Source organism: Pseudopodoces humilis, chromosome 7 (genome assembly GCF_049639895.1).
Source record: "Pseudopodoces humilis isolate 2021_Gansu_Grassland_sample_001 chromosome 7, ASM4963989v1, whole genome shotgun sequence".
Taxonomy (NCBI): Eukaryota; Metazoa; Chordata; class Aves; order Passeriformes; family Paridae; genus Pseudopodoces; species Pseudopodoces humilis.
This window is the reverse complement of record NC_142206.1, coordinates 59,726,217-59,752,478: the sequence shown is the minus strand read 5'-3', so window position 1 is coordinate 59,752,478 and position 26,262 is coordinate 59,726,217. Positions and strand designations below refer to the sequence as shown.

At 41.6% G+C, this 26,262-nt stretch overlaps 1 protein-coding gene across 3 annotated transcripts; it reads right to left on the bottom strand.

The window, feature by feature from the left end:
• Window positions 1-719: 719 nt before the first annotated feature.
• Window positions 720-20,261, bottom strand: DLGAP5 (DLG associated protein 5). Of its 3 annotated transcripts, none has more exons than XM_014257452.2 (20): window positions 20,224-20,261; window positions 19,568-19,625; window positions 17,381-17,630; window positions 15,958-16,166; window positions 15,392-15,496; window positions 14,843-14,927; window positions 13,028-13,120; window positions 12,136-12,206; window positions 10,171-10,463; window positions 9,676-9,791; window positions 9,481-9,598; window positions 9,012-9,097; window positions 8,313-8,473; window positions 7,528-7,620; window positions 5,867-6,086; window positions 4,649-4,871; window positions 4,235-4,292; window positions 2,991-3,144; window positions 2,603-2,652; window positions 720-1,934 (listed from the first exon to the last, which is right to left on the bottom strand). In XM_014257452.2, the coding sequence occupies exons 3-20, from the start codon at window positions 17,619-17,621 to the stop codon at window positions 1,812-1,814; spliced, it is 2,499 nt and encodes an 832-aa protein (XP_014112927.2). In that variant the 5' UTR covers window positions 17,622-17,630; window positions 19,568-19,625; window positions 20,224-20,261; the 3' UTR covers window positions 720-1,811. The 3 variants fall into 3 exon arrangements, with proteins under 3 accessions (XP_014112927.2, XP_087914484.1, XP_005528615.2); XM_088058358.1 differs by lacking the exon at window positions 20,224-20,261 and adding an exon at window positions 20,117-20,139; XM_005528558.3 differs by lacking the exon at window positions 19,568-19,625 and having other exon boundaries at window positions 20,224-20,248.
• Window positions 20,262-26,262: the final 6,001 nt, after the last annotated feature.

Here is a 26,262-nt window from a genome sequence, read left to right as displayed (position 1 = left end):
TCTCTCTGCTAGACTGGCTGGAGAAGCCATCCATCCCTGTCCTTCATGTCTGCCCAGCTGGGACCCAAAGCCGCATGTCCCAGGTCCATTTCCCAGCCCAGGGAGATCCCATCCCCACGAGTGTTACGTACTCCATGGAACAGGTCACGAGCCTTGTGCTGCTCCCCACTCATCACCCCTGTGTGAGTCAAGACCGGTTTCAAGGGTGGGGAAGTTTATTGGCAACTCTACCCCGTGAGTCAGGCTGGTAAAAAAAGAAAACAGAAGTATGTTCTCTTTGCTGTGAGTCACTGCAGTCTTGTCTGGAAAACAAGAACAGTGCAACAGCCACCACTGAAGTTTCCAAAGCTTTCTCTGACGTGGCTCATGCTGTTTTATAACAGTGACTCCTTTTATACTTTGAGTGCCAAGTTACAAGTAGAATCCTTAAAATTTCCAGCAGATGCAGCAGTCTAGAGCAGCACACTGCTACCACCAGCACAGAGAAGCTGTGGCTGCCCCATCCCTGGAAGTGTTCCAGGCCAGGTTGGATAAGGCTCAGAGCAACCTGGTCTATGGAAAGTGTCCCTGCCCATGGCAGGGGTTGGAACTGGGTGGGCTTTGGGTTCCCTCCCAACCCAAACCATTCCTCAGTAGCAAAGTCATTAAAAGATACCTGAAAGAATCCCTAGAACTGGAGTTTAGCAATGAAGAAAATGGATTCCAGCACACATCAGCTTCCTCTCTTTATTCAGTGTAATCAGTACACAGCTTCCAGGTTAAAACTTAAGCCAGATGAGCTCCCCTGGCAGTGGCAGCAACACTTTCTGCTGAGGGACTGAAAACGCTGCTTGGTTTGGGATCAAGGCTGGTGGAAGGATGTGTGTGTTACACTCCGGTCACTGGCACAAGAAGAAGCCCAGTGAAGTATCAGTTAAAAATATAACAGCCGGTGGTACTGTAATGCTGCTCCTCCAAATCCAGAGTCTGTAGAACTGGAATGTTCCTTATGCACAAATATGTTACAGTCTAGATGGGGAATGCACAAGGAACAAGATGAGAGAAGAGACTGAGCATAAACATGTCAAAAACAAGTAGAAAACATGGGTCCCTAAGAAACTCAATAGAAAACTGCATTCTTACAGGAAATAATATCAATGCCTATTTCAATACATTGTCAAGAAAAGGTACTATTTAACTTAGAAATCCTTGTTTTGAATTAGTTTCTGATATTATAAAGCCAGTAGTTCCTAAACACCAGGAAAACTTTCCCAGGAAATAATTGCATGTATCCAACACTGTCCTAGCTGGTGCTGAGGCAGGTGTTAACACATCAGACACTGCAGCCTGAGGGTGCAGAGGTACCCCCAGAGCATGGCAGAGTGTTCTGGGGAGGGAACAGGCTGGGTCTCACCCCAGAAGGTGCCCTCCAAGCAGAAACAGGGCACAGGCACAGCTGCTGGGGTGGGCACCTTGCAGTAACAAATCATGAGGTCAGTCAGGTCAGGGTAGAAAAGTTTAAAGGTGAAAAGTTTTACAAACTGGAGGACACAGAAAATACATTAAATGATACCAACATCAAAATGCTTCAAGTTGCAGTCAGAATTTACAGCCAGAGGGAACAGCAGGGATCACCAGAACACAGCCCACTACTGATGTACAGCAGAGCTTGGTGCATTCACAACTGCACCATAAAATGATACAAACCAGATCCATTACCACAGACACTCTTCCTCTCTCAACACAGTTCCAGGGTAGCAGACTGTGTTCCAGATACCCTCTGTGGGCTTCCTGTTCATAGAATATACATATTTTGCATTTAAAGTCACTTTTCATTGATCCCCAGAGGGACCAACAGGAGAAAACACGATGAGGTCACTGAATACTTCAGCTGCTGCAAACTTCTGGGCTTTGGTCTTGACTGGAGTGAAGGGAAGCTCAGCATCCAGCATTGGCTGTGGGAGGAGCCAGAGTGTGGAGTCAGTGTTTGAGGAACACTTAAACCACAGAGCACTGGAAGGACTCTGATTTCCCCAAGAGTAATTTTGCAAGCTTATTTCCCAGGCATAAAATAAAGTGATTACACATGGTCCGTGTTGAAGACAGACACTCCTTACTCAAGTCAGTAATCCATATTTTAAAGAGGATTTTTCACAAGAAATCCTACCCCCAAATTCTATTAATTCTATTAAGTGTGAAAGCTTTTGAACACCTGCTTTTCCCTGCTGAATGTTACTTCCAGCCCTAAATGCTGAAGTGATTAAAAAAGAGTTGGGGTTTAAGAGTTAAAAAAAATCCAGGAAGAAAAAGAAGACTTAGTGAATATCTACAAGGAAATTTTTAAGAAACACAATTTAAAAGCTCAATCTGACAAGAATCAGACATTGTCCTGCTACAAATGTCTTGATTCATCCTACACTCATCATGTGCAATAAGGAATACCAGTGTGAGCCCAAGCAAGAAGACAGCTGGAATGTGGTTTGTATTTAAAGTTGCATCAATTGGCTTGATAACATCTTTAAGAGTTTAATTTTCTTTGTGCAGTAACTGAGTCTGCAGCAAAGGTGAACAGTCCTGCAACATGCAGCTTGTCTTAGTCAAATAAACTTGAAGGTCAACTTACCATATCAAAAGGATTTCTGTCAATGAGTGTCAAATCATTGCGTGAAACATCTGAAAAATAAGTATATAGTTTACAAAAAAAAACATTAGTCTGATGCTGCTGATGCATTTATTAAAAGAAGAAATCCAAACCCTAAATGTATTTATTTCTTTAGCTCTCTCCTTCACCTATCACACAGAAAATACAGAGAAATCCAAGGGCACTGTTTGCTCATGTGCAATGTGTGTTTAAGTCACACCAGCTAAGGGAGGCTTTTCCAACAGTACACACAAATCAAGCTGACATTGATTTCAAAGAGTAATATACAGATTATCATAAATCCTCAGAATAACCAGAAAGGCCCAAGCAATGCCACCCAAACTGCACCATGCAGATCTAAGATAAGCACCTGTCTGATGTATTTGTGGCTCTCCAGACTGAGCAAAATCTGTCTCCTTCTCTGGGCTGCACATGATGATGTCTTGTCCCTGTTCTGCAGCAGACAGTTCCATCTCTTCCATGCCATCCATTGCCTTTGATTCACTGCTAGAACTTCCCAGAACCTGAAAAACAGGGGTTTTCTCTGTTCCCAGCCACATCCTTGTTATGTCAGACCAAGTCCACACATCTAACCTACAGTTTTTATGGACAGTTCAGGAGAGACAGAATTTTAACTCCAGGCACTGTACAAGGCACAGGCAGGCCAAAGCTCAGTCAGGGTTTAAGGCTGTGACTCATATCCCAAACACCCTTTAAAGCCTGAAAATCCCTCTGAGTATAACAGGAGTATAAAGGAAGTTCTTCCACAGAAAAGAAGATTTTGAACTTTCAAGCGTTATCTGGTGACTTTTTCTCCAGAAAAACCTGTCAGCCACACTGAAAGGTTTCCCCAGAGAGTGAAATCACCAAAAAGTAATTTCTCATTTTATTAGAGAAAGGATGAAGTAAAAGGCAGAAGAAAAAAAGCAGTAACCAGGATTTTTAAAATATATATTATACATAGGGGGATGGGAGGGGAAATGACTGCTGCAGTCATGCACAGATCCAAGCAGTAACAAAATTTAAAGACTCCATTTCCAATGAAAGTTACTAAAGGATGACTGACTCCAGGGCACTGCCTTTCACTGGTAGCACAGTATCATCTAAATTAGAGGCCACATTCCTGCTTTTTTAAAGGCTACTCAAACACAGGCAAATGTCACCAAGTCTTCAAGCCTTTTCAGGACATGGATTTCTGACACTTGGGTTAGTTCTTGCTATACCTTTAAGGAGATTAGGAGCCCAATGCTTTACTGTGGAGGATGCTCTGAGGACCTTTTAGTCAAGGGCCCATAAATGCAAAAACATTTGAAAAGTCCACACCAGAAAACAGGAGGTGGTGGACTTCTAGGAACATTGCCTGTCCAAGTGACAAGTGTCCTCCTGGAGCAGCCAGGACCTCCAAAGTACAGCTCTAAAGAACAAGATAAGGTCCCCAAACTGCAGCAGTCCCTACCTTTGTTCACCAAGAGATAAAAAGCCCTGAGGAATACACAAGATTTCTAAGTGAGGATTTGGTCAGAAGTCCAAGTGTCTTGGGTAATCAAAAGAATTTTTCCTTTGCTAGTAACAATGGAATATTTAAAACACATCCATGAACAATGCATGACTTACCTTATTTCCCTCTGCTGTGTTAGCAACCAGACACATTTCTTCTGCAACCACAGAAAGGCTGGAAGAGAAACCAAAACATTTTCATTCTTCTCAATCATCTTCATCAATCACCTTCAATCATCTTCTGACTTGTCCAACTAATCTTACCATTTGTTCTGTAGTTTTGCTACCTTGGTTGGCACTGGTGAGCTACATCAAACTTCCTGGGCAAACAAACTTCTACCCCAGCAGCAAAATTACATTTGGGCAAAGCTCTGAATATTTGCTTAAGGGAAGGAAAAGTCACAAGTACTTTGCAAACTTTATCTGCCAAGTTGAAAAGTAACATGTAATAGGTTTTAACATCATGTCTTTCAGTTCCAACTCTAAAATTATTTGTACAAGGTTAATTAAAAGCTGCTTTAACATGCCTACCTTTGTTCAAGACCATCAGCGGGTTTATCCAGTGGGGGAGTGCTTTCAGTGGGAAGTTGGTCCCTTTTCAAGCTTTCTGCTGGGTGGAAGTCTTTGAGGCTTGATGGGGTTTGTTTTGCAGGTGCATCCTCAGGGTCACGGAGAGGAGAAGGAACATTCAGGAGCAAAGATCTAAAGGATGATCTGGGATTTGCCAGTTTTCCAGGGGTCCTTGGAAGCAAACCTGGAAAATGTGTTTAATGGTTCATACCTACAGCAGTTTGCAGAAGCTGAAATGAACTGATCATTATGATTCTAACCAGGAACACAATTGTATTCTCCTTGCTGAATCATTTTATAAAGTATTAGATGGAAATCTTATATACACACTTGCAAAGAGAAATTGAAATTATTAACTTCCAACTTTCAAATTAGGCAATTTTAATAGAGTTTAAAAGACACAGATTCAGAACTGATGCTTATAACAGATTCTCTGCTGGAGTTGGCTTAAACCCAGTGCTGCTCAAAGCTTTTCAGGAGTTCTCCCCTACTAACAAGAGGCACATGAAAAAAATTGTTAGTTTTGTGATGAAAAGAGATCTGCACACAAAAAAAAAAAAGGAAATTTAAAATCAAATTATGAACTAGAAATGGGAGAGAAGCAGAAGTATTGGAAATACTGGCTGCACACAGATGTCAATAAGATAAGATGCTGAAAATAAAGTTATATTTTGAGCACCTGTTAAAAAACCTGAACTTCAAACAGCTTTTATAGCAAACTGGATTATGTTACAATCTTGTTAACCATGAACACAGACTATGGGCTGACTTTATTTGCAGCTTTGAAAACAGCACTGAGAGAGGTTTAGTTAGAAAAAAAATAAGAATTCCAATTCCTGTCCTACAATTAGAGGATGTGAGCTGTCATTGATGACAAGGCTCATCAGCTGAATCTGGGAATGTTCAGATTAGAATTTCATTATTAAATTTATGCTGGAAAAACATGAACCAGCTATTTCACCTCTGTCTAAGCAGGGATTTCATGCTGCCATAACCACACAAATCAGCACGTTCACGTACACCAGCTTACTTTGGATGAAATTAGTCACTGGTTGAAACAGTGTGTCCAGTACTGGAGTTGTAGCCAGTATAAACAGCACAATTCCTCTCCCCAGTGAAATGGATTAAACTCTCTTCAGTACTTTCAGGTCACAGAAATCATGATTAAACTTCACCTACCTGAAAAGTTTTTCACAGGGCTTTCAATCCTGAAAAATCCTGCTTCAAAAACCACTTTTTCCACCTCTGGCAGCCTCTCCTGTTGTGTACCCTCAGCAGCTCCCTCCTGCTTCATTTTATCCCTCATGGCTGCTTTCACAGAAGCCAGGCGGTTCCGGGCAGCAGTTCTGGCAGCTGCTTCCAGCTTGGGTTTGGGCATTCCATTTGGAACTGCCTTTTTCTGGAATGGAAAAAAGCTGGGTCACACCTGGAAATTCTGGACAGGAGCAATTACACATGAAGCTCCACACAGGTGCTGCTGCCACAGACACAGCAGGGAGCAAAAGGAGGTTCAGGGGGAACCTTCTGGCTCTGCACAACTCCCTGAAAGGAGGGGGGTCAGGCTCTTGCTCCCAGGGAACAAGAATCAGGATGAGAGGAACTGGACTTAATTTGCATCAGAAAAGGTTTAGATTGGATATCACAAAAAATATATTCACTGAAAGGGCTGTCCAGCCTGCCCAGGGCATCCCTGGAGGGATTTAGAAGACTTGTGGATGTGGCACTTGGGGACAGGGGTCAGTGGTGGCCTTGGCAGTGCTGGGGGAATGGCTGGACTTGATGACTTTTCCAACCTCAACAATTCTACAATTTTATGCATCAAAGGCCTCTGGCCATCCCCAGCATCTCTTGGGCTGCAATCCAGTTGTTAAGATAAGTCTGTGATGGCAACATTAAGATTTATTTTTTTTTTCCAAATGAATCTGCAGTTCAAAAATCCTCAATACAACTTTTTTTTCCTAATAAATTCAGTGAGATTTTGGAAGCACTGGGATGCAGGGACTCCTAGTGGCAGGGACATAGTGTAACCACAGGACAGACTCCAGGCTCTCAGTGAAGTCTCACTTGGCATTCAGTTTTCCATGGGAAGTTTTGTTTTGTCCCACCTGAAGGGTTCTGGCATTTATGGGCAGCTCCCACAGACCACATTCCCTCTGTTTTCCCATGCCTGGAGTTTCTTATCCACCTTCATCTCAAAGTTATGATTAGTTAAGCAGTCTCAAGGAACTGCACTGAGTTTAGGCAATGCAAATACAACTCGATAGTAAGAAGCAATTATTATTCAATTATACTTTGAATTATAACTGAATGAAATAATAATTAATTATTATTATTAAGCAATTATTTCAAACCAAAGAGTAGATAAAACAACTCACAGCTTATTTTGCCATAAGCACTAACTTATTTTGGAGAGTGTCAGATCCATTTGTGCTTAGAAAAGCAGCAGTTTAAAGCCACCCATGGTGTTGGCTTAATGAGACATCATTATAATTAAACACTCCCTGCTCAAAACTGGCAGTCATTCCCAAATTTCTGTATGGTTTCCTTTCCAGTTAAGTCAGTGGCCCAGATAAATTGTTTTACATCTGAAGGGTAAGTTTATATCCTAAATTTAAGAGATAGGCCTTGCTAGCATAGTATCCCATGACTCAAAAAAAGTCATTGTTAATTCTTAGCTCTAATCTTACCAGCCAAAAGCAGAAACTAGGACTAAACTCACTAAATAATACAAGTATATGTGGGAGAGGTGAGGGAGATGGGTGCACCCTGAGAAGAATTTCATTTAATAGTCAATATATCTAAAGAAGCCATACAAGATGTACTTTAGGGGCTATTCATACCTTGACAACTGCTTTTCTTGGGACATCAAGTGGCTGCCATTCATTGTCTTGAAGCTTCTTCAGATTATCAAATTTTTTATTCACATCTTCAATCTGTTGGTCACATTTAAGGAAAGCAAAAGAATACATTGTAAAATAACCTTTATGCAAACAAGCAGACTCTTCCATCCTGCAGGAAACACTTCTCAAATACCTCAAACAGATCAAACTTTTATGCTTTCTGCTGAGAAGTCAAAACCTATGACTAGAACCATAACAAATCCATCTCTGCATTTAACTGCTTACAAACTCCTTTGCTGAGTGCTGATTTACAAATACTGTTGAGAGCTCCTTTGATAATTCAGATTATATTTCATTGTGAAACTAAAGAAAGCATCAACAGAGGAAAAGAGATGAAGGTTTTCTACCACCTAAGTTCAGCCCTAAATAGGGGTATTGTAGTTTCTGTATTATTCTCATACTGAAGCATGGAACCCCTACTTTTCAGTGAGCTTCAAGAATTTTCCAAAAACTGGGAGGCAGACATTGTGACTGTATTCTCACTCCAAAACAATAAGATTTGGCCAAACATATTCATTCCAGAAACAGACAAGATACACAGGCCACAAGAAGACACAACAGAAAAATTGGTCCATGAATTATAAAACATAGTATCCCAATTGCAACTATTCACTGTCACAAAGTATTAAAACGAGGACATGCATTTTTTTACATTAAAGATAAAAAAATAGACTCCGGATATTAAAAAAAAAGTTTCAATACTAAGTTAGCATGCAAGTACATACCTGAAAACTAATCATATCCCAAAATCCATCCAGGTCTGTACATGTTGTTTCTTTTTCACCTCGTTTAAATTCACAATTATCAACCAGTCCTTCAAACTGTTTGAACCTTTCTCCTATGAGCAGCCTTGTCTGACCAACTGTGGTACGAATCAGGTCTTTAGCTGGTAGCAACAAGAAAAAAATACAGGACATCTTGGATAAGTGTTTCAGAAGTCTGGAATTTGTTGTCCCATCTATTGCAAACCTGCAATTCAATTCAGATGGAACCTTCCTGTCCACTGAAATGCTCTTAAGTTGCTTCTTTCAAAAAATAAATTTCTCTCTCAAGTCTGAAAGATATGTATTGCTGGAGTCATCTATATTTTCCCAAATAAGGGCACTTATTCCACCCTAAAAACTGAATTTATTTCTAAAAATCAGCTTGGTTGAAGTTCATACATTTAAATACACTTCAGAGCAATACAACAACTATTTTGATGTGCACTTTGTTCACTTTATCACTCACCATCACAACAATTGCTACACAATTTTTAGGAATAGGAAACTTGTATTTTGGGGCAGACACCTCTAAATTTTCTCTGGTACAGCTTTGCAGATTTTTTTTGCTATTTTGCAAAGAGCAGATACATGTCCTACCCTCTGTCCTATTCAGTTCCCATAACTCTCCTCCCAGTGCTTGTTGTTGCAGCTCACTCTTACCATCCTCTGGAATCTCCAGCTCAAGGTTTCCATCCCACTGTAGGCACTGAGACAGCAGCCTCTCCGTCTCAGTCCGAAGAATGTTTCTGAAAATACAAGGATAGAGAAAAAAATAAGGATTTGGAGAATTTCCTGACTCATGGCTATTAATGGTTACTATCTTTTTGCTCTCAGAGAAGCCACAGTCTTTAAGCTGAAGATTAGACTGTGTTATTTTGCTGAGTGACTGAGGTGCAATTTCTTTTCTACTGCTTTCAAGCTCGTGGTCCTTAGGACAAGGTGTTAGTCTCCAGAATTTTACATTCTTTCCTTGCACCTAAGGTACAAAAAGGAAGACAGGAATGCCTGCCTGCTGAGATCACAGCTGACAGACACCAATTACCATTAAATTCAGCTGATCTTTAGAAGAGGACTCGTTATTAAGAACCTTCAAATGGACATCAGGGAAGTGAAACAAGTGAACCCAAACCTGAAATAGGCCACATCATGCTCTTGCTCTCTTGTATCATCTGACTTCACTGCAAGTCCTGTTGAGACAGGAGTTGTTTTGCTTGATCTCTGAGTGGAAGTTCTCTCATCTGATTCACCTGCAGCAAAACATGAAAGTGTTCAGAATCTGGTGATAATTAAAAGCATTAAAATAAACTAAATGTGAACTTCCTACCTTCTCCTTTCAAACTTGTGGTCATTTGCTGTTCTTGAATGCCTTTAACAGGTGAAGTTTGTATTTTTAAACTAGGATTTTGTGATTTAGTTTCACTGGATTTTTCAAATATTTTGCTGGAAACAAACCCAAGTACATTTAGTTAAGACACATTGAGAAAGTGACATCGAATATAGCCAATATTACAAAAATGCATAGTTTAGAAGGCAATCTCCACACAACACTAGAGAACTCAAATAAATAAATCTGTGCAGATAGATATAGGGCAGAGTCCTTGACAGCTGCTCCTCAAGCATGGAGAGAATTACAGACTATATCCATATCTGCTGCTAAGTCCACATTTAAGCTATGATAGAAACTATGAGGATCAGGTGTTACAACACCATAATACTTGGTTTACAATTTAATGTTATCTTTCTATAGAAAAATGGTTTTTTGCATCCCCACAGAGAGGTTCACTTGCATTTTAGGCCCCATTAGAAGGAAGAATCTTACACTGGAGATTTTGAAAAATTCCAGACAGCACTGGGTGTCAAAAAAGCATTTGCCCTTGAAGGAGACATGGGTGTCACAGTGTAGGTTGCCAATCCACTCAGAGGCTGAAACACAAAGTTTTGAGGAGCAAAGGAGCGTGTTCTGGGTCTCCTTGGAGAAAAATTGTTGTTATCCACTGAGGTTTGTTCTTGCTGAAGTTCTTCTGGCATTGAGTGCTTGGAATCAGCTGCAGAACTTTTCACTCCTGGATCCACTCCAGCATTTGTCTCCACTGCATGTTTAGAAGAAATTATCTGTAACAGCACAGATAAACAAATCAAATCATCAAATCAATCATGTGTTTGCAATAGGCATGGGTTGAATTATAACACGAATGTCTGAAAGCCATCAAGAAGGGAACAGCTTAAGGTAAATAAGCTCCTAAAACAGCACACCTGGGCAGAAGTCATGAGTTACCAAACAAGCCCAACCATTTTTGACACCTGCAAATTATTCTAGAGACAGAAGTAACACTTCACTACAAAGAATGTAACAATCCACTCCAGGGGCTAAAGCAGAACACCTCACCTACCAAAACAATAATGATTATAATTGGAAAATGCTTGCTCCCACAGCTAGGAAAAAAAGCTTTAAGGAGATAAAATCCTCAAGAGCAGAATTACTGGCTCTAAATCCAACTAGGCCTGTTGAATAATCATAGTTTATGCATGTACTCCAATCCAAAGACTGAAAAACAAGCTGGAATAAGCTGATAGCTGAGGAATGCAACCCAAGACAAGTGCAGTTAGAACCACAGAATGTCATTAAAAGAGGAGAAAAAAACTAAACAATAATTCACATTCTTATGAGATGAGTGACCAGATAGTCACACAGAACACATTTCTGAGATACCTAATTCAGACTGTTAGCTCAAGCCAGCCAAAAAACTTTGGGTGTTTTTCAAGAAAATATGCATCTTCAACCCACTGAAAGTCTTGTTATACTTCAGTCACCTCTGCTAGGAATGTAAACCTTGAATTTTGCTTTTAACCAGCCTTTTTAAATGAGCTGCCTGTGGTTACAGAAAGAGTTTACCAGCTGGCAGGGACTCCTGCCTGTGAAGAGGTGCTTGTCCAAGGAAGATACAAGTGCTCTTACCTCCTCTCTGGGTGTGATTGCACAATCTCAAACACACTAAAGCAGAGCTGAAGTTAGAGGAACAAAGTGGAAATGGGAGGTGTGAGAGGGAAGAGTGGAGCAAAAGAAGGAAAAAATTATGGATACCTCTTGCACAGAACTGGCTGCACATCAATGCATAAAAAATGCTGGAAGTGATGACACCAAGAACCACAATGACTGCCTTCAGCTGTAAATCATGCAGAGATTAGTGTTCTACTTTGCAGAGAACAGCATTTCCACCTTTATTTTTTGGTGGTTCAAAACCCAAAATTGTGTTTATTTCTTAGCTTCTAGTGTCTCATATTGTTACCTGAGCAGAAAAAGGATTCATTCAGAATACACTTCAAAAAGGAATGAACTGCACGAAATTCACAGCTGCTTGATTAAACCAGCAAAGTGGTTTTTTTTGGTTTTTGTTACTATTTAAAACATTGGATATATGTCATACAAGAACTTCTTCTCTATTTTAAATCATTGTCCAGATCTTGATTAGTAATCACATCATCCATCAGTCATGTCCATATCCATGGTGGGATTCTTGGAGCTGTCCTATGAAGGGCCAGGAGCTGGATTGCGATGATCCTTGTGGGTCTTTTCCAATTCAAAGTATTCTGTGATTCTATATGAGCACTAAATTTGATCTTAATTTTTAAAATATGGCAGTATAAATACATACAACTCCTTCCCAAATTCTATCTTATTAGTGAAATTATTACTTTAGGCTCGAGCACTTCAGCTACAATGACACAGTTATTGGCTCTTAAATCAGTTTTACTGCTTTTCCATTTCAACTATTACATGACCTACCTTTGTGGGATCAGGTTTGACAGCTTTCTTCTGCTTTCCTACATTTGCTGTCTTTCTCTGTGACTGGTTACCTACAAAAAGAGACACTCCCAGAGGTCAAAAAGGTATCTGATTAATGTAATCTTTCACCAAAACACTGCCATAAAAATCCAGTTGCTAAAGACATGGAGTGACTGTTTTATTTCTTGGGTGGGAGGTGGCTAGAGGGAAGAAATAGCATTGTAAAAGTTCATTCAAAAGAAAACCTGGCCTAGGATTTAACAACCTAGTAACAGATGTATCACTAAGAAAACAGACTCATTAAGTCATCAATCTTTTGCTGTTGCCATATAGTAAAAATAAAAGTCACCTTATTTCCTAAAAGGCTTAAGAAAGTGTCAAGCCAATTTGAGTTTAGATTTTTAATTTCTATATGGCATAGGAATCCTGTTGGTGGATTGAATTATAGTAAATTCAAGTTAAGCTAACTTAATTTAAATTAAGTTTAAATTTTAAGTAAATGAAAAAAAAATATATTAAATTATAGTAAACAGGCAAATACAAAGAGAAATTCCTGACCTGAAGAACAAAGGCTCTCATGTTTTCCAGAGATCTTCCTGCTCACACATTTAATAATTCTGTGGTCATAAAGAGCCACACACCAAAGTGCCAGTCGTTACCAGTTCTGGCTTTGTTCTTTGAGTTTGTAACTACCATGTGGACATGGATGCTCCACACTGATGGATTTTGTGGGAAACTGTCCAGTGTTGGTTTAAACATGTTGATGTAGATATTGCACTAGAGTTCCAGACAAGAGTCTGGGTGATCCAGCTTTTGGTCCTTTCTTAGATGATAATTAAGACTTAAATGCAGTCTAAGGTACAGCTGAGCTACACAACTCTGCCTCACTTACCAGCAGTAGCAGCAGCTGGTTTCAGCACCTGCCTGGCTGCAGCTGCTCTGGTGACTCTCACACTTGGGGCTGGTTGGGCTGCAGTCTGCAACACTGCAAGAGAGATTAATCCCAGAGATTCCAAGTTTAATAAGGAGCTGCACACAAAAAAATAACTGAAAGTTTGCATTTTGTAGAAATCAGAAAAATGCACCAGCAGTTATCAGTTGCATGAGTTTGCCAGAATGAAGAGGGTTGGGTGGTTTTGGTCAGTTCAGTGCACAGCTTGGCATCCAGGCAGTGCACTGAGGGATCCTGACTGGAGGTGATTTTTCTGTACCGATCCATCAGGGTACCCAAGTGCTTGATGCCATGCACAAAGCTTAAGGAATGCTTCCCACTGCTCCCTGCAATCAGAGTCAAGGCCCTCCCTATTTTATAGATGAAGTTTTTTAGAGTAATATCTTTGCCACGGTTATTTGCACAGCTGGAAGCTTAAGCAAACCATTGGGGTAACAAAGAGATGCCCTGGCCATTACATGAAAGTTTTCCAAGGTCAGAATTTAATGCAGTCTAAAAAAAGTACTCTTAAGACTTATTGGCTCTGAAATATTTTATAAAACATGACAAGTTCATGCACCATATTACCCATCTTAATAATTTTCATCTTTTATTTTAGCACTGTTTCTAATAGGCTTTTAAAATGACAGCATTTTTCTGCACAGACATATTCCATGGGAGCTCTTTATTCCGTTCCCTGTGTGTCTGAAATCCCCACTTGGTTATTGTTAATGCTATTCCTGTCTTTAATGTCAATCTGTGATACTGTAGAAGCTAGAATGAAAAGTTGGGAAAAAAGTTACTGACTAAACTACAATGGATTTATTTAGCATTCACTTCCCAAACACTTTTATATTGGTGTTACACAGAATCACAGAATGGCTTGGGTTGGAAAGGACCTTCAGGATCTCCTCATTCCAACCTCCCTGCAATGGGCACAGAAGTTTAAATGCATATAATGCATATCCTTGATTCAGTACAAAACAAATAATCGATTTTAGAAAGAAATAATCAATGGATTTAAAAAAAGAAATAATCAATGGATGACCATTTTGCAAAAATTATAAATTTTAATTGTTATATCAAACACTAATAATACATCTTTTCAGTAGTCACCAAAGGCACTACTGAAATTTATTTAAATAAAGGTCTGCTACTTGTTAATTTGATTAATGATGTGAAAGTCATTTCACTCTGAATTACTGAATATCTTGCATTAACATCAACATTCCACATGACTTGGTTACATCTACTTAAGGATATCACTGAGATATGAGGAAGTTTCTGATCCAAGGTAATCTATTCCTTTAAAGGTGGCACAGGTTGTTTGGGGTTTTTTTTTTTAATTGCTGTTTTCTTAAGAAATATCTGTAACTGTGGCACAGAAAGTGACAGACACAGAAGGCACTTGCTCTTTTCTAACAGCAGTCACCACCTGTGATATTCTTCTTGAGGCAAACAGAAACCTCTACCCAGCTCCAGGAGTTGAGACATCTGGCAGTCGTGCAATCTGCCCACTGACCTGTTTCTTTTCCCTCTCCCAGGAGGAATAATCAGTAACCAGGACTGTCAGGATCGTGCATTCCATTTCCCCCAGCCTACGGAGGCAACAAGCTCGTGTGATCCCTGGAGCCACACACTTGATAATCTGCCAGCTGCTGCCCTTGGTAGGAATGGCCATCTTCAAATCTCCCCCTTCCTTCCTACACCCAAAAATGTACTGTGGATCTTTCCCTGAAAAAACCCCAACTTTCAGGTTCAGCTGTATTTCCATACCTTTCTCTTTCTCAGCCACTTTGACTGTACTCATCTGTTTATGTCCTGCCTGTGTAGAGCGCACACTCTGCCCTTGAGCACTGACCTACAAGAAAGAAACAGGTTTTTTGTGAAGTATCAGATTTCCAGAAATTCAGCAGCCCAATTGCTTTCCTCATCTATCTATCCTAGATTACAGTAAAGGAAAAAGTCAAATAATTTGGCACAGAGGGCTTTAAAAAGTAGAGACATTAAGGATAACTTAAAATAGATTGGTTTAGGGATGTGTTATCATGCATTATCCAGCTAGTTAATAAATTGTCAAAAAAAGAATGAAGAAAAATATTTAAGCAACAGTTTAAGTATCTGGAAAAACTTGATTGAAAAATAGATCCAGAAAACCTGTGCTCTTTTCTGCTTGTACTGATCTAATCAAACTTGTAAAGATACTACCCTGAGTCTGAAATTGCATCTCTTTCTCTAAATTTATTTTGTTATATATATATATATAAAGTTTTATAAGGATATATAAATATATATAAGTTACATATGTATCTTAAAAAAACAAACCGTAGAGGATTTAGATGCAGTTGGCATCAGAATTGGTATCATAGTTTTTCCTTCTTGGATCTTGGCTTTTGATCGAGTAATCCTTCCAGAGAAAGCAGGAGCTGCCTGGAAACACCCCCAAGGAAATGAGAGTTAATAAACTCCTTTTTCCCCTTGTCACTGAGAGACTGAGCAAGAAGCATAAATGTGAAAAACAACATGTCTGTGCAAAATGGGTCAAGTCTGCAATCTGGGAAGCTTTCAAAGGTAAATTGACTAAATATGAACAAGTTACTAGTTCTAAAATAACGCAGCTCTTTCATTTGCGGATGAATCATTCCAGTTTTTAACTGAGCATAGTCACAAATACAAAAATCCACATATCATTAGTACTATTTCCAGCTTTGTTTAAAAAAGAGAATGAGCCAAATTACTCCCTTATTGTTCCTTATCATAACAAACATTAATAAGGCATTTGGAAAACAAACAGCTTATTTGGAATAACACACACATCTTGTCCACAAATAGCAATTTAAACGGAGTACACAGATGCAATTAACTTAGATATGAAATATTACCCTTGTTACCTTCTCTCTCGGCTTTGCTACTGCTGGTTCCTCAGCAGCAAGTGCAAGAAATCCAGGTGCAGCTGGTCTGTACAGCCCAACCTTGAACACCTCTTTCTTGGCTTTCTCCCTCTGCTCCTGCAGTTTGCGAAGCTCCTTTTCTTCCTTGTAGCGCTGGAGCATCTCCCTGCGCTCATTCAGCCTCTTGGTGGCTGCATTTGGGACTTGTTCTGCAGCAGATAAGGAAGACAGACGTGTTATAAAATCATGAAGGTGTTTTTGAGCCAATAAGAGTTCAGAAATTTCCAATAAACTTTTCCAAGCTAGAAGAGGAACGTAAGTCCAAGAGCAGAACCGACTGGAATCTCTAAATTGTTTTAAACCCTCCCACTAAAAGGGAACTCAGTGGTAAATTTCAACTTAAAAATAAACTTCCCCAAATATCCACCTGAGGATTACTAGAAATTCACTCCCATTTCACAGGCTTGCAAGATTACTGGTACGAAAATTAGCACTTCAACTTCTTATTTGATTTATTTGTACCAGTTTCTCTATTCAAACACTTGCAATGTCATTGAAAACTAAGCTTTAGCTCAGCTTTAGATACCGAAGTCTGACTCAGGCTGAGAAAAAATGAGGCAGAAGTTATATGAAAGAATAAAACCTTAAGATGATGCCAAACTTGAATTATGTCTACTTGAAAAATGAATATCCACTTTAAGTTGAAATTTACAAAAGATAATCAAGACAAATTTATTTAATTTCATATGATACTATTACATACAGACTGCACTCCAAAAATCTTCAAAATATTACTATCCTCCAATAATCTTCTGCTATCAAAATGCTAAAGGTGAAAGTATTTCCAAAAAAAACTTAACATTTTTAAATATTAACTTAGACCACAAGCATCCAGGAGAGGCAGGAGGTAGAATTCAGCATATATGCAGGTACTATTTTCTGAAAGGAAAATTAGTTGTCAAAAACTAGCTATTTTCAAAATAAAATCATACTGTGCATTTACCCATTAATGATTTTATATATAATATAAAATTGCCCATTGCTACTCACACTTTAAGCACATGACAGGCATCAGTTATATTTTAGATGGTATTTTAGATTGAAGTTTTTCAAACCTTAAAGGACAAAGTAAGCATAAAGGCACTTCCTATCGAATATTAATAACAAAATGCATTCTTCCTTTAACTGCTGCAGTCACATCAGAGCAAAGCTTAATTCATACAACTGGAGCAGTGAGGAGGATATAGCTGTATTAGGATTTTATTGTCTTGATTTTAACACTTGGGAAGGCTGATAGGGTTTTAAATCTTAAACATTTTCATCAAATTAAAATGTTGACTGCTATTAGGTTTCTGTGATAATGCTACTAAACTTACTTAAAATATTAAGATTTAAAAACAAAAATGTCTATAGCACGACTTACTCTGTTTCACATTGCTGTTCTCTTGAGAGCACAAATCCCTGGTTTCCTTGAGCTCAGAAATTCCCCTCTCCTTGGAGAGCTGAACATTGACATCTGCCAGCCCAAACTGCCGGCCCTTTTCAAAGAGCTTGTGCCTGTTCTCCTTCTGAAGGATGGATTTCCTGCGGGCAACCTTGGTTCTGAGGGCTTCTGTGCTCAAATTCTTCTTGTATCTACTGGCAAACTGGGAGGTAGCAGCCATCCTGATGACCTTAGACAACAATCACAGTGATTAGGGAAACACTGTCACAGTTTGTTTGCCATTTTTTGTTAAAGTTTGCATGTTATGGGCAAAGCCCTGAATTCTTTATTTCTGTAGGTGACTAGAGAAAACTTAAATGACAATTTCAGCAATTAATCATTATTTTTATTCATTCCAGGGACCAGTTTGGTTGTTGAGTAGTCACCAAGTCTGACACAGAATTAGGACACTGCACCCATGCCTGGGATTGGCTGGGCTGCTTTCTCCACAGCTGTTTTCCACATTAAGGAGACGAACAAGTAAATGACAAAGCTGTAGGACAATACTTGGAAGCAACATTCCATTTAGATTAGACCTATCTGATAGCAAGGAATTTTGTCATGCAGCAGAGTACTCGGAACCAGGATGTTTCCAGGATGCAACTGCAATACAATAGTTATTCAAGCAGCATTTTTCCCATCTTTTATAACCTGAGGAAGCCTTAAGCCCATTATCAGGTGGTTTGCACTTGCTGTGCTAACAGTACCTAAAGGGGCTGCAGGAGAGGTGGAGAGGGACATTGGGCAAGGAAGAGCCTGGATTGACAGGACAAGGGGGAATGGATGTAAACAAAGGGCAGGATTAGATGGGATGTTGGGAAGAAATTCTTCCCTGTAAGGGTGAGGAGGCCCTGGCACAGGTTGTCCAGAGATGCTGTTCCAGGCCAGGCTGGATGGGGCTTGCTGTAAAGTGAGACAGTGAAAGGTGTCCCTGCCCATGGCAGGGGATGAGAACAAGATGGGCTTTAAGGTCCCTTCCTACCCAAACCATTCTGGGGTTCTGTTATCCCTGCATCCCCACCAAAACCTTTCCACCTCAGCTGTGCTCTTTCACATCTCATTTTCCACCACTTACAGAAAACAGCTTTACAGTAAGCAGGGTGACAGAGCTAAACACTCAACAGTTATTAATTAGTTGGTTATTTAGTCATTTCAGGACAGCATGCTCTGATCAAACTGAAGGAACCATCTGAAGTGTTAGAAGAAAAAAAGCAATGCAAGGTAACAATAATGCAGAAATAAACTGAATATATGTATGGGAGAGTCAAGGAGAGAACCTGAGCTGTTGAAAGAAGGACTTCACGCCAAGCCTGTTCAGATGCCATCAGTGCTGGCAGTGGCAGCATCCTGTTCCCCACTCAATGGAAGTTCTCATGGAGGAGGGAACTTGCACAGCACCAATAGCACCTGCACAACCTCCTGGAATTGCTTAGAACAGATACTGCACATAAACCTAAATCAGTGCATTTTGCCCCTTTTTTCTGAGATGTTCAGTGCTCCATGACAGCAAAATGGTCAGTGAAAGTTAGAAAGCAAAGGGGAATATAAATCAAAACTCAAATTGAGTACTGGATCTCTTCCACACAATCCTGGAAGAGCTGGTCCACACCAGCAGCACCTGATTTGTGAATATCTTGGGCTTCACCCTGCATCTTGCATTTCAGCTTTTAGAAATTGATTACAAATGCCAGTTAATGATAAGTGCAAGAACTCCACTGCAGTTCATAGGTTGTATTTGCCCTGCTTTACATTTAAGTGATTAAGGGAGGTTAATTCATGAGCATCTCCAACAATCATATTTGAACTGATCCTGCTAGTAATTACAGAATTAGTCATTACAGAATTGTTAGTAATTACATGGCATTACAGAAAGCCATAAAGAAAACAGTGGGAATACATCTCTACTATCTGTGTCCTAGAAGCAGCAGGCTTTTGAGCCCAGTGGATGATAAATATTCCTCAAAGCAGCAGTTTAGTCTCTACACTCATCCTTTTTCAGAACAAAGTTCCTAAATTTACCCTTAACCATGTTCTTTCAGTACAGCAAAGTTACCAGTGATACCTGTGGGCTCATTTAAAATGTATGTCATGCTCAATAACCCAAAGATGTGTTTAGAACAAAAATACCTGTCTTCTCTTCTTCACAGGTTACTGTTCCCGTGGACTATCTTGCCCAAACAGGAGCCTAAAAGATTAATTGGTATTTAAATTGGCATAAATTCAAGTAAAGACTATTAGCAAAAATGATAAAGAGGGCTTACACAAACTATTTGTGACTGGCTAAGGTACAGTACCAAAAATTAAAGCTGGTAATTTATTTTGATAAATAACAGAGAAGGGAAAGAGACCCTTTTGACCAACAACACCGTAAGAACCAAGTGCAATATGAACATGAAAACATTTAGGCGCTCTTTTAACACGAAAAATGAGAAAACAGAGCAGGAAGAGCAAACATCGCTACGTTTAAAGCGGACAGAGACTGAGTAAAACCTGGACTCCACTGTTTCGAGATGGGCCCCGGGGGTCGGGCAGACCCTCAGTCCCCGCTGTGAGGGGTCGCCCCAGGATTGTCCCCTCAGCCCCTTCCCCACCAGCGCCTCCGGGTCCTCCCACCAATCCAGAAAAGCACCGCTGCCAGCCCACCGCCAGGCGAGACCCCCACCCCGGGCCGCTTACGGAGCACTCTGCCGGGGAGTCAAGGTCCTTCTGACCCCTCAAAGCCCCTCCAGGACTCCCAAATCCCGTCCTGGGTCCCCCAATCTCCCCCCGGGGCCCGACATTACCTGCCCCGCGCGCCTCTCGGCCCCCTCCGCGCGCCGCCCCGCCTCGCTTTCAAATCTCACCCGCCAACGCTCATTGGCCAGCCCCGGCCGCCGGCTCCCACTGGCCTCAGCCGCGGCCGGTGATTGGCAGCGCAGGAACCCCAAAGCCGGCTGCTTATTGGCCGCCTGATGGCCATTCTTAATTTCTATTGGCTGCTCGGGGAATTTCCCCGCCTACACTTGCCGCTCATTGGCTGGCGGAGTGAGGGAGCTGAAGCCGCTGAGGGCGCGGGGGCGAGGCCTGTCCTTGGTGTCCTGCGCGGAGATGGCGGCAGGGGTCGCTTGTGCCGGGGGTCACCTGAACCTGGAGTCCCTGTACCTGGGGTCACTTGGCTCCGGGCTCAGCCGGACCTGACGGACACCTGGCACCGGTTTGGGCTTGCAAAGCCCTCACTCCCTAGCGGGTCTCGGGGACATCTGATGAGCCCTTCCATTACCCACAGAATCTCAGAACGGGCAAGGCTGGAAAGGGACGCCAGTGGCTCATCTGCTCCAGCAGGGACATCCCAGAGCACAGGACTGTGTCCAGACAGCTCTGGAATATCCCCAGTGAGGGACATTCCACACTCTGTGGTCTCTGTTCAGGACTCGGTCACTGCACAGGGAAGTTCTTCCTCATGTTCAGGTGGAACTTGTGGGCATCAGTTTCCACTCGTTCCTGTGGTGCCATTGCTGGGCCCCCAGGAGCAGAGCCTGGTCTGTCTGTGAGCCTCCTGCAGACAGGGATGGACAAAGATCAGGTCCCCTCTCGAGGCTGAACAGCCCCCGCTCCTTCAGCCTTTCCCCGTCAGAGAGATGCTCCAGTCCCGCTGTCGTCCTCCCATGCACGCGCTCCAGGAGCTCCGTGTCTCGCCTGAACCGAGGAGCCCGCAAGGTCTGTGTCCACACCTTAATATCTGCATTGTGCCACCTCCTGAGGAGCCGAAGCCGGGTCTCCACAGGTGTGAAAGGGCCATAAACACATTATTAAAGTGGTTTTTATTAACGACCTTGCATTTCCTGCAATACCCGCATCGCACTAACCCCGCGGACTGCTGGGGTGGGCTGCGTTTAACCCCGTTCTCAGCAACCGGAGAGTTCTGTGTTAGTTTTTTAAGTGGTAACCGGGGAAATTCAAATGCTAACGGGGGAACCATCCACTTGGTGGCACTGCAAAAATGGGGACGGCGTTTGGAGGGGGAAAGAAAAAAGTGTTTGGAAAGGAGAAACTGCTGAGCAGCGGGAGCGGTGGAGGATAGCTATGCCCTTCCAGCAGCTTGAAAATGCGGGATCCCCTCTGGCGTTACACAAATATATCGGTAATTTTGTATATAAACGCGATTTCAAGACAGCAATAAATGGATTAAGTACTACAGTAAGAGCACAGAGCTGTTCCCCACGGCAACGATCAGACTGAGTGGCTCTGGGCATCCCAGAGCAGTCGGGGAAGAGTCACCCCCTGTTTCTGCAGACTGACAAAGGTTCCAGCGAAGGTCACAAATATTGACCATCCAGCCTAATCCTACAGTCATTTATTTGCTAGTGATAACAAAAGAAATCAGCATGGAGGTTATTGAGTGCTGCCAAAGTGATGGTTTGAATAAGATCCAATTAAACGACAGAACCACAGGAGCTCAGATCTGTCGAGTGCACAGAGTCCAGTCCAATGCAGTCCTCGGTATTTGCTGATTTTTTCTTAATCCGCTTTTTCGCCTATGGCAGTGGAATTTGAGGGCATTCAGCAATTCTACCTTATATCAGGATACAGACAAATGATGTGAGCCATGCTGAAACAAGTTTTAGGGAGAAAGTGAGTTTAGGAGTGTCATCATTTCGACCAAAAATCGTGTTTTTTCCTTACTGCATACCTGAATATGCTGAAACAATTCTTGTTTGTTCCTTGGAACATCTGGACTTTCACCTTTGCTCATTTCCACTCTCGTGGGTGTTGATACAGAATTTAGGAAGCTTTGCTACAGCCTGGGCTTAATCTCAGGAGCTCAAGTAACAATAGGAGTGATAACACAGCCGTGGACCCTTGAGGAACCTGAGTAGCTGCCCTGGGTTTGCTGTGCACTGCTCAGGTGTTACCTAAGCCAGGTAGGTTACAGCCAGAATGGGTTTCCTTAACGTGCTGCAGAGACACCTTCCACTGACAATATTTAGGTCAGCACAAGCTGTGTTTGAATAACGCCAAGATTTTAAAGTGTTGTGATGTCACTGAAGATAAAACACTCTAATCAGGTGTTTTCCAGCCAAATCCCTGATTGCTGCTGATTTTATTGTGCTAAGAGGAATATTCTGTTAAGAGGAATAAACATATTACCATTTCACAGAGATAAACAAGAGATATGAATTTCTAAGCTCATTATCCTGTGCAGATATTAGCCATGCTGGAAAGGTTAAACTCATTGTTCTCATACACACCTGATGACTTTATGATAATATCCCATTTTAGCCATAGAGCTTTTAGAACCAATTTGAATTTCTTTATTTCTTGGCAATATAACTGTCATTATCCTACACGTTTTGTACTGAGGAGATCATTATGTGGCAATCTTCTAACTTGTTCTTTCTGCTCTTCATTCCTTGACACAGAATATCGTTCTTTGTGAAGGTGATTCTCCCCACCCTTGCACAAATGAAGAGCAATATGGAGTGTGTAGATAAATCTATCCTCAAATTTATCCCTGAAATAATTACATTTTCTGATCATGTTTTTGGTGAAAGTACAGGCAAATGGAGTTACAAAGCTGTACCGCACAGCCACTTGCATGCAGTCCAAGAAAATCCTCTGTAGGCAAAATAAGACACTGCAGAGGGAACAGGTTGCCAAATTTAATTGATAACCTCTCAATCAACTATTGAACAACAAATTCATCATGATGCATTGGCTGCTGTTCCCACTTCTGCTCAAGGTTTTCATCTGAAGTGGTTGCTAATTTAAAGACCAGAACAAATTCTAGGAGAGAAAATAGAAGTGAAATTCCTCTCTTTGAGCAACTAGGGAAGCACAGTTAAGCTTCTTGCTCTGTTCTGTGATGTTTATTTTGCTCTGCAGCCCATTATTACCAGGAATAGGAGGAAGCCACCCCCCAGTGTCTCAGCCTGTAACCTGGGAGGAGGGCATGGTCCAAGCAGGTAGAGAGAGATGTTTGGACTCGCACCTGGATGAGCCTGCAGAGTGTCTTCCCTTTCCTGGGTATTTTTCCAACACCCAGTTCAGCACATACAACAAATAACATCAAATGCAACCTTGACACCCACGGTGTTAAACAGAAAATGTTATTGCTCCAATCCTTCAAAGAGAACTGACAGACTCTTAAACCCCAAAGTTTGGGCCTGGGATCCTGAGCTGATGGAAACACCTACACTGGCTGTGCAAAGTGATTCTAATACAGCCCTCGTTTGATGTTTCCTTCCCCCTGGTCTCTGCTCCCAGGTGGGAGTTTCCACTTGCCCTTGGGAAGTGTCTCTCTCTCTGGACTATAAATAGAAGGATGAGGTACCTGACTCTGGAGATTCTATTGCACTCTGGCAGCTGATACCCAGAAGCTGGATGTTGTAGCACATTTATTAGCTCCCAGCTTTCACAAAAATGCAAACTAGCAATGTCAGGATGCAAAGTACAGTTGGGAACACAGCTTGAGTGGTTTTATCTCAGCATATCTGTACATCCTCTCTCATTTATGGCTTGTTTACACCAAATGTTCCCTGCTGCTACAGATTTCACTCACAAACCTGCTCCAGCATTGGAGGTGAAAGCGTCCTCAGCTGGCTTCTTTTTTCAAAGTCCAAGGCCACATTCTTAAGGATATCACACTTCTTTCCAAACAGACTCAACCCTTCTTAGTTTTCTTTCATGGCAAAGAAGAGGATGGGAATTAAACCCAGAAGAAATGCTGGATTCAACAGTAAACCAACCATAAACTGAGTTGAGATCAAACCTTTTTTTTTGTTTCCGGGGACTTTGAGTGGGTTGCTTTGGTGGAAATGTGTTTTTATCCCCTTGAGCAAAAGCAGATGAAGAAACCACTTAGTGGGGTGGGATTAGATGAAGTTTCAGCAGTGGGAAGTAGGTTTCTGAGTTAGGTCAAGACTATTACATTTTCCTCTGAAAGGAGCATTTTTTTCCCTACTTGCACAATAATTCCAGTTTTTTGGGTTTTTTGGTTTTGTTTTTAATTTTGGCTGAAAACCTGTATCTTTTTTTGGCATGTGCCTCCATTGTGTCTCCACAGGAGTGGAGTCCATGTGCCCAGGAGCAGAACACCTCCTGTGGAAGCTGGATGGAACTGCTGGAGTTGTGTTTCATGGTTAAAATTAATACAGCCAGTAAGGAACTGTTTCTTCTCTTTGTTTAGAGACTATGACACAAAGCTGTGAGGAATATGACTGCTAATCAAGATGGGAACAATGAAGGAACTGTAAGGACTTGGTTAATCCTCTTTGCTCTGACAGAGTTAAACTTATCCAGGTCTCTGATAAGATAGGAGAGGTTTTCTTTATCTATTGTTTTTTTAATGTTCAAGGCTACTGAAATGCAGAAGGACCAGATGGCCATTTAAGCTAAACAATGTGCAAAATCTTTCTTATATTATCACTCAGTGCCCCGAGGGGGTGGGAGGAGAAAGGTTGTTTAATCATTAGGAGTCACTTAGCAGCAAATGGCAGTTTACTGTCTTTATCAATTTACAATAGAAGATTGGGGCCGTATCTTTGTGGGGCCTTTTTCTAATACAACAGGGCACATATTTCATTTCCCTTTAAGTGATCTAGGGATATCGTGCATCTCCCTGCATGTCACCAAACTTGGGGGCCATGCTAGTAAATAGTTGTTTTTTTTCCGTATGCATTTGGTCCTGTACCAAAGTACAGAATTTTTCCCTGGAACACAGGAAACTACTGTGTCAGCAGCAGCTAAATCCTGTTGTTGTTCTGTGGTTTGTTAGAGTCCAGTGGAGAAAGTACTGGAGAGGTGAGAACAGTGAGAACTGTTTTCTGTCCTGATCTAATATTTGACCTTCAGCCATTCAACTTACCTCTATCTTCCCTCCCACCCTCGCTTTGTATAGCAGCCATAGTCAAGAGACTTTGGGAGGTCCGTCTCAGCCATTTGAGACACCATATAAATGTGATCCTGGGCCTTGGCTAATTAGCTCTGCCCCTTGTCAGGACTGTCATGGCACAGTGCTGTGCTGACACGCTTACACTGCTTTTTAGCTTGAGAACAGTCTCAAGGATCTCCTCTCAGCAGTGTACACAGAGAGTAAGTAGTGCTGCCTTCCAAGAGGTAGGGCAGAGAATATTCTGAGTGGAAAAGGACCCACAGGGTTCATCCAGTCCAACTCCTGGCCCTGCACAGACACCCCAACAATCCCACCTTGTTCCTGAGTGTTCCAAACTCTTCTTGAGCTCTGGCAGCCTCGGGGCTGTCCCCATTCCCTAGGGAGCCTGGGCAGTGCCCAGCACCCTCTGGGGGAAGAATCAGGAAAGAACGGCTTCCTGCTGTTCCCTGGGCTGGAAAGAAACCGTGCCTTTTCAGTTTGCTGCCTGCTTCCATCCAAGTGGAAACGATTTGCCAAAATCTTTTAAGGAGAGGGGAAGCTCCTTCTTGTAGAAACCTTTTTAGGTTCTGTTGCTGTAGTGTCACAGTGCAGCTGGTCTGGACTGGACAGGGTGGGTCTAGACATAACACGGATCTGGTCTAGCCATAACACACATCTAATTTAGCTAGCCTAATTTATGTCTGAACCACTGCCCACCACTGGCCAGGACGCTGGGCAGGAAGAGAAGTATCAGCCAATGGCTGTCTAGCCCGGGAAATTTGAATTGAGTATTTAAGTGAGTTCTGAATAATAAACGAGGCTGTTTGTCTCATGAGCACCTGGAGCACGAGTCTTGAATCTTTGTCTCCCCACCCAGGACCCTCACGCTACAAGGTTCAATCTATCATCTGATGCCACCACTTAATTCCTCGTTTCCCAATGTTTTCCCTTTTTGTTTCTCTTGTTCTCAATA

What these genes read in the sequence shown, in the direction of transcription:
- DLGAP5 (XM_014257452.2), bottom strand. Translation starts at nt 17,621, where the DNA reads ATGGCTGCTACCTCCCAGTTTGCCAGTAGATACAAGAAGAATTTGAGC. An exon ending in GAACAGCAATGTGAAACAGA is followed by an intron (nt 16,167 to 17,380) that starts GTAAGTCGTGCT and finishes TATCTGCTGCAG; the next exon opens with AACAAGTCCCAAATGCAGCC. An exon ending in GCTGATGGTCTTGAACAAAG is followed by an intron (nt 4,293 to 4,648) that starts GTAGGCATGTTA and finishes TTTCTCTTCCAG; the next exon opens with CCTTTCTGTGGTTGCAGAAG.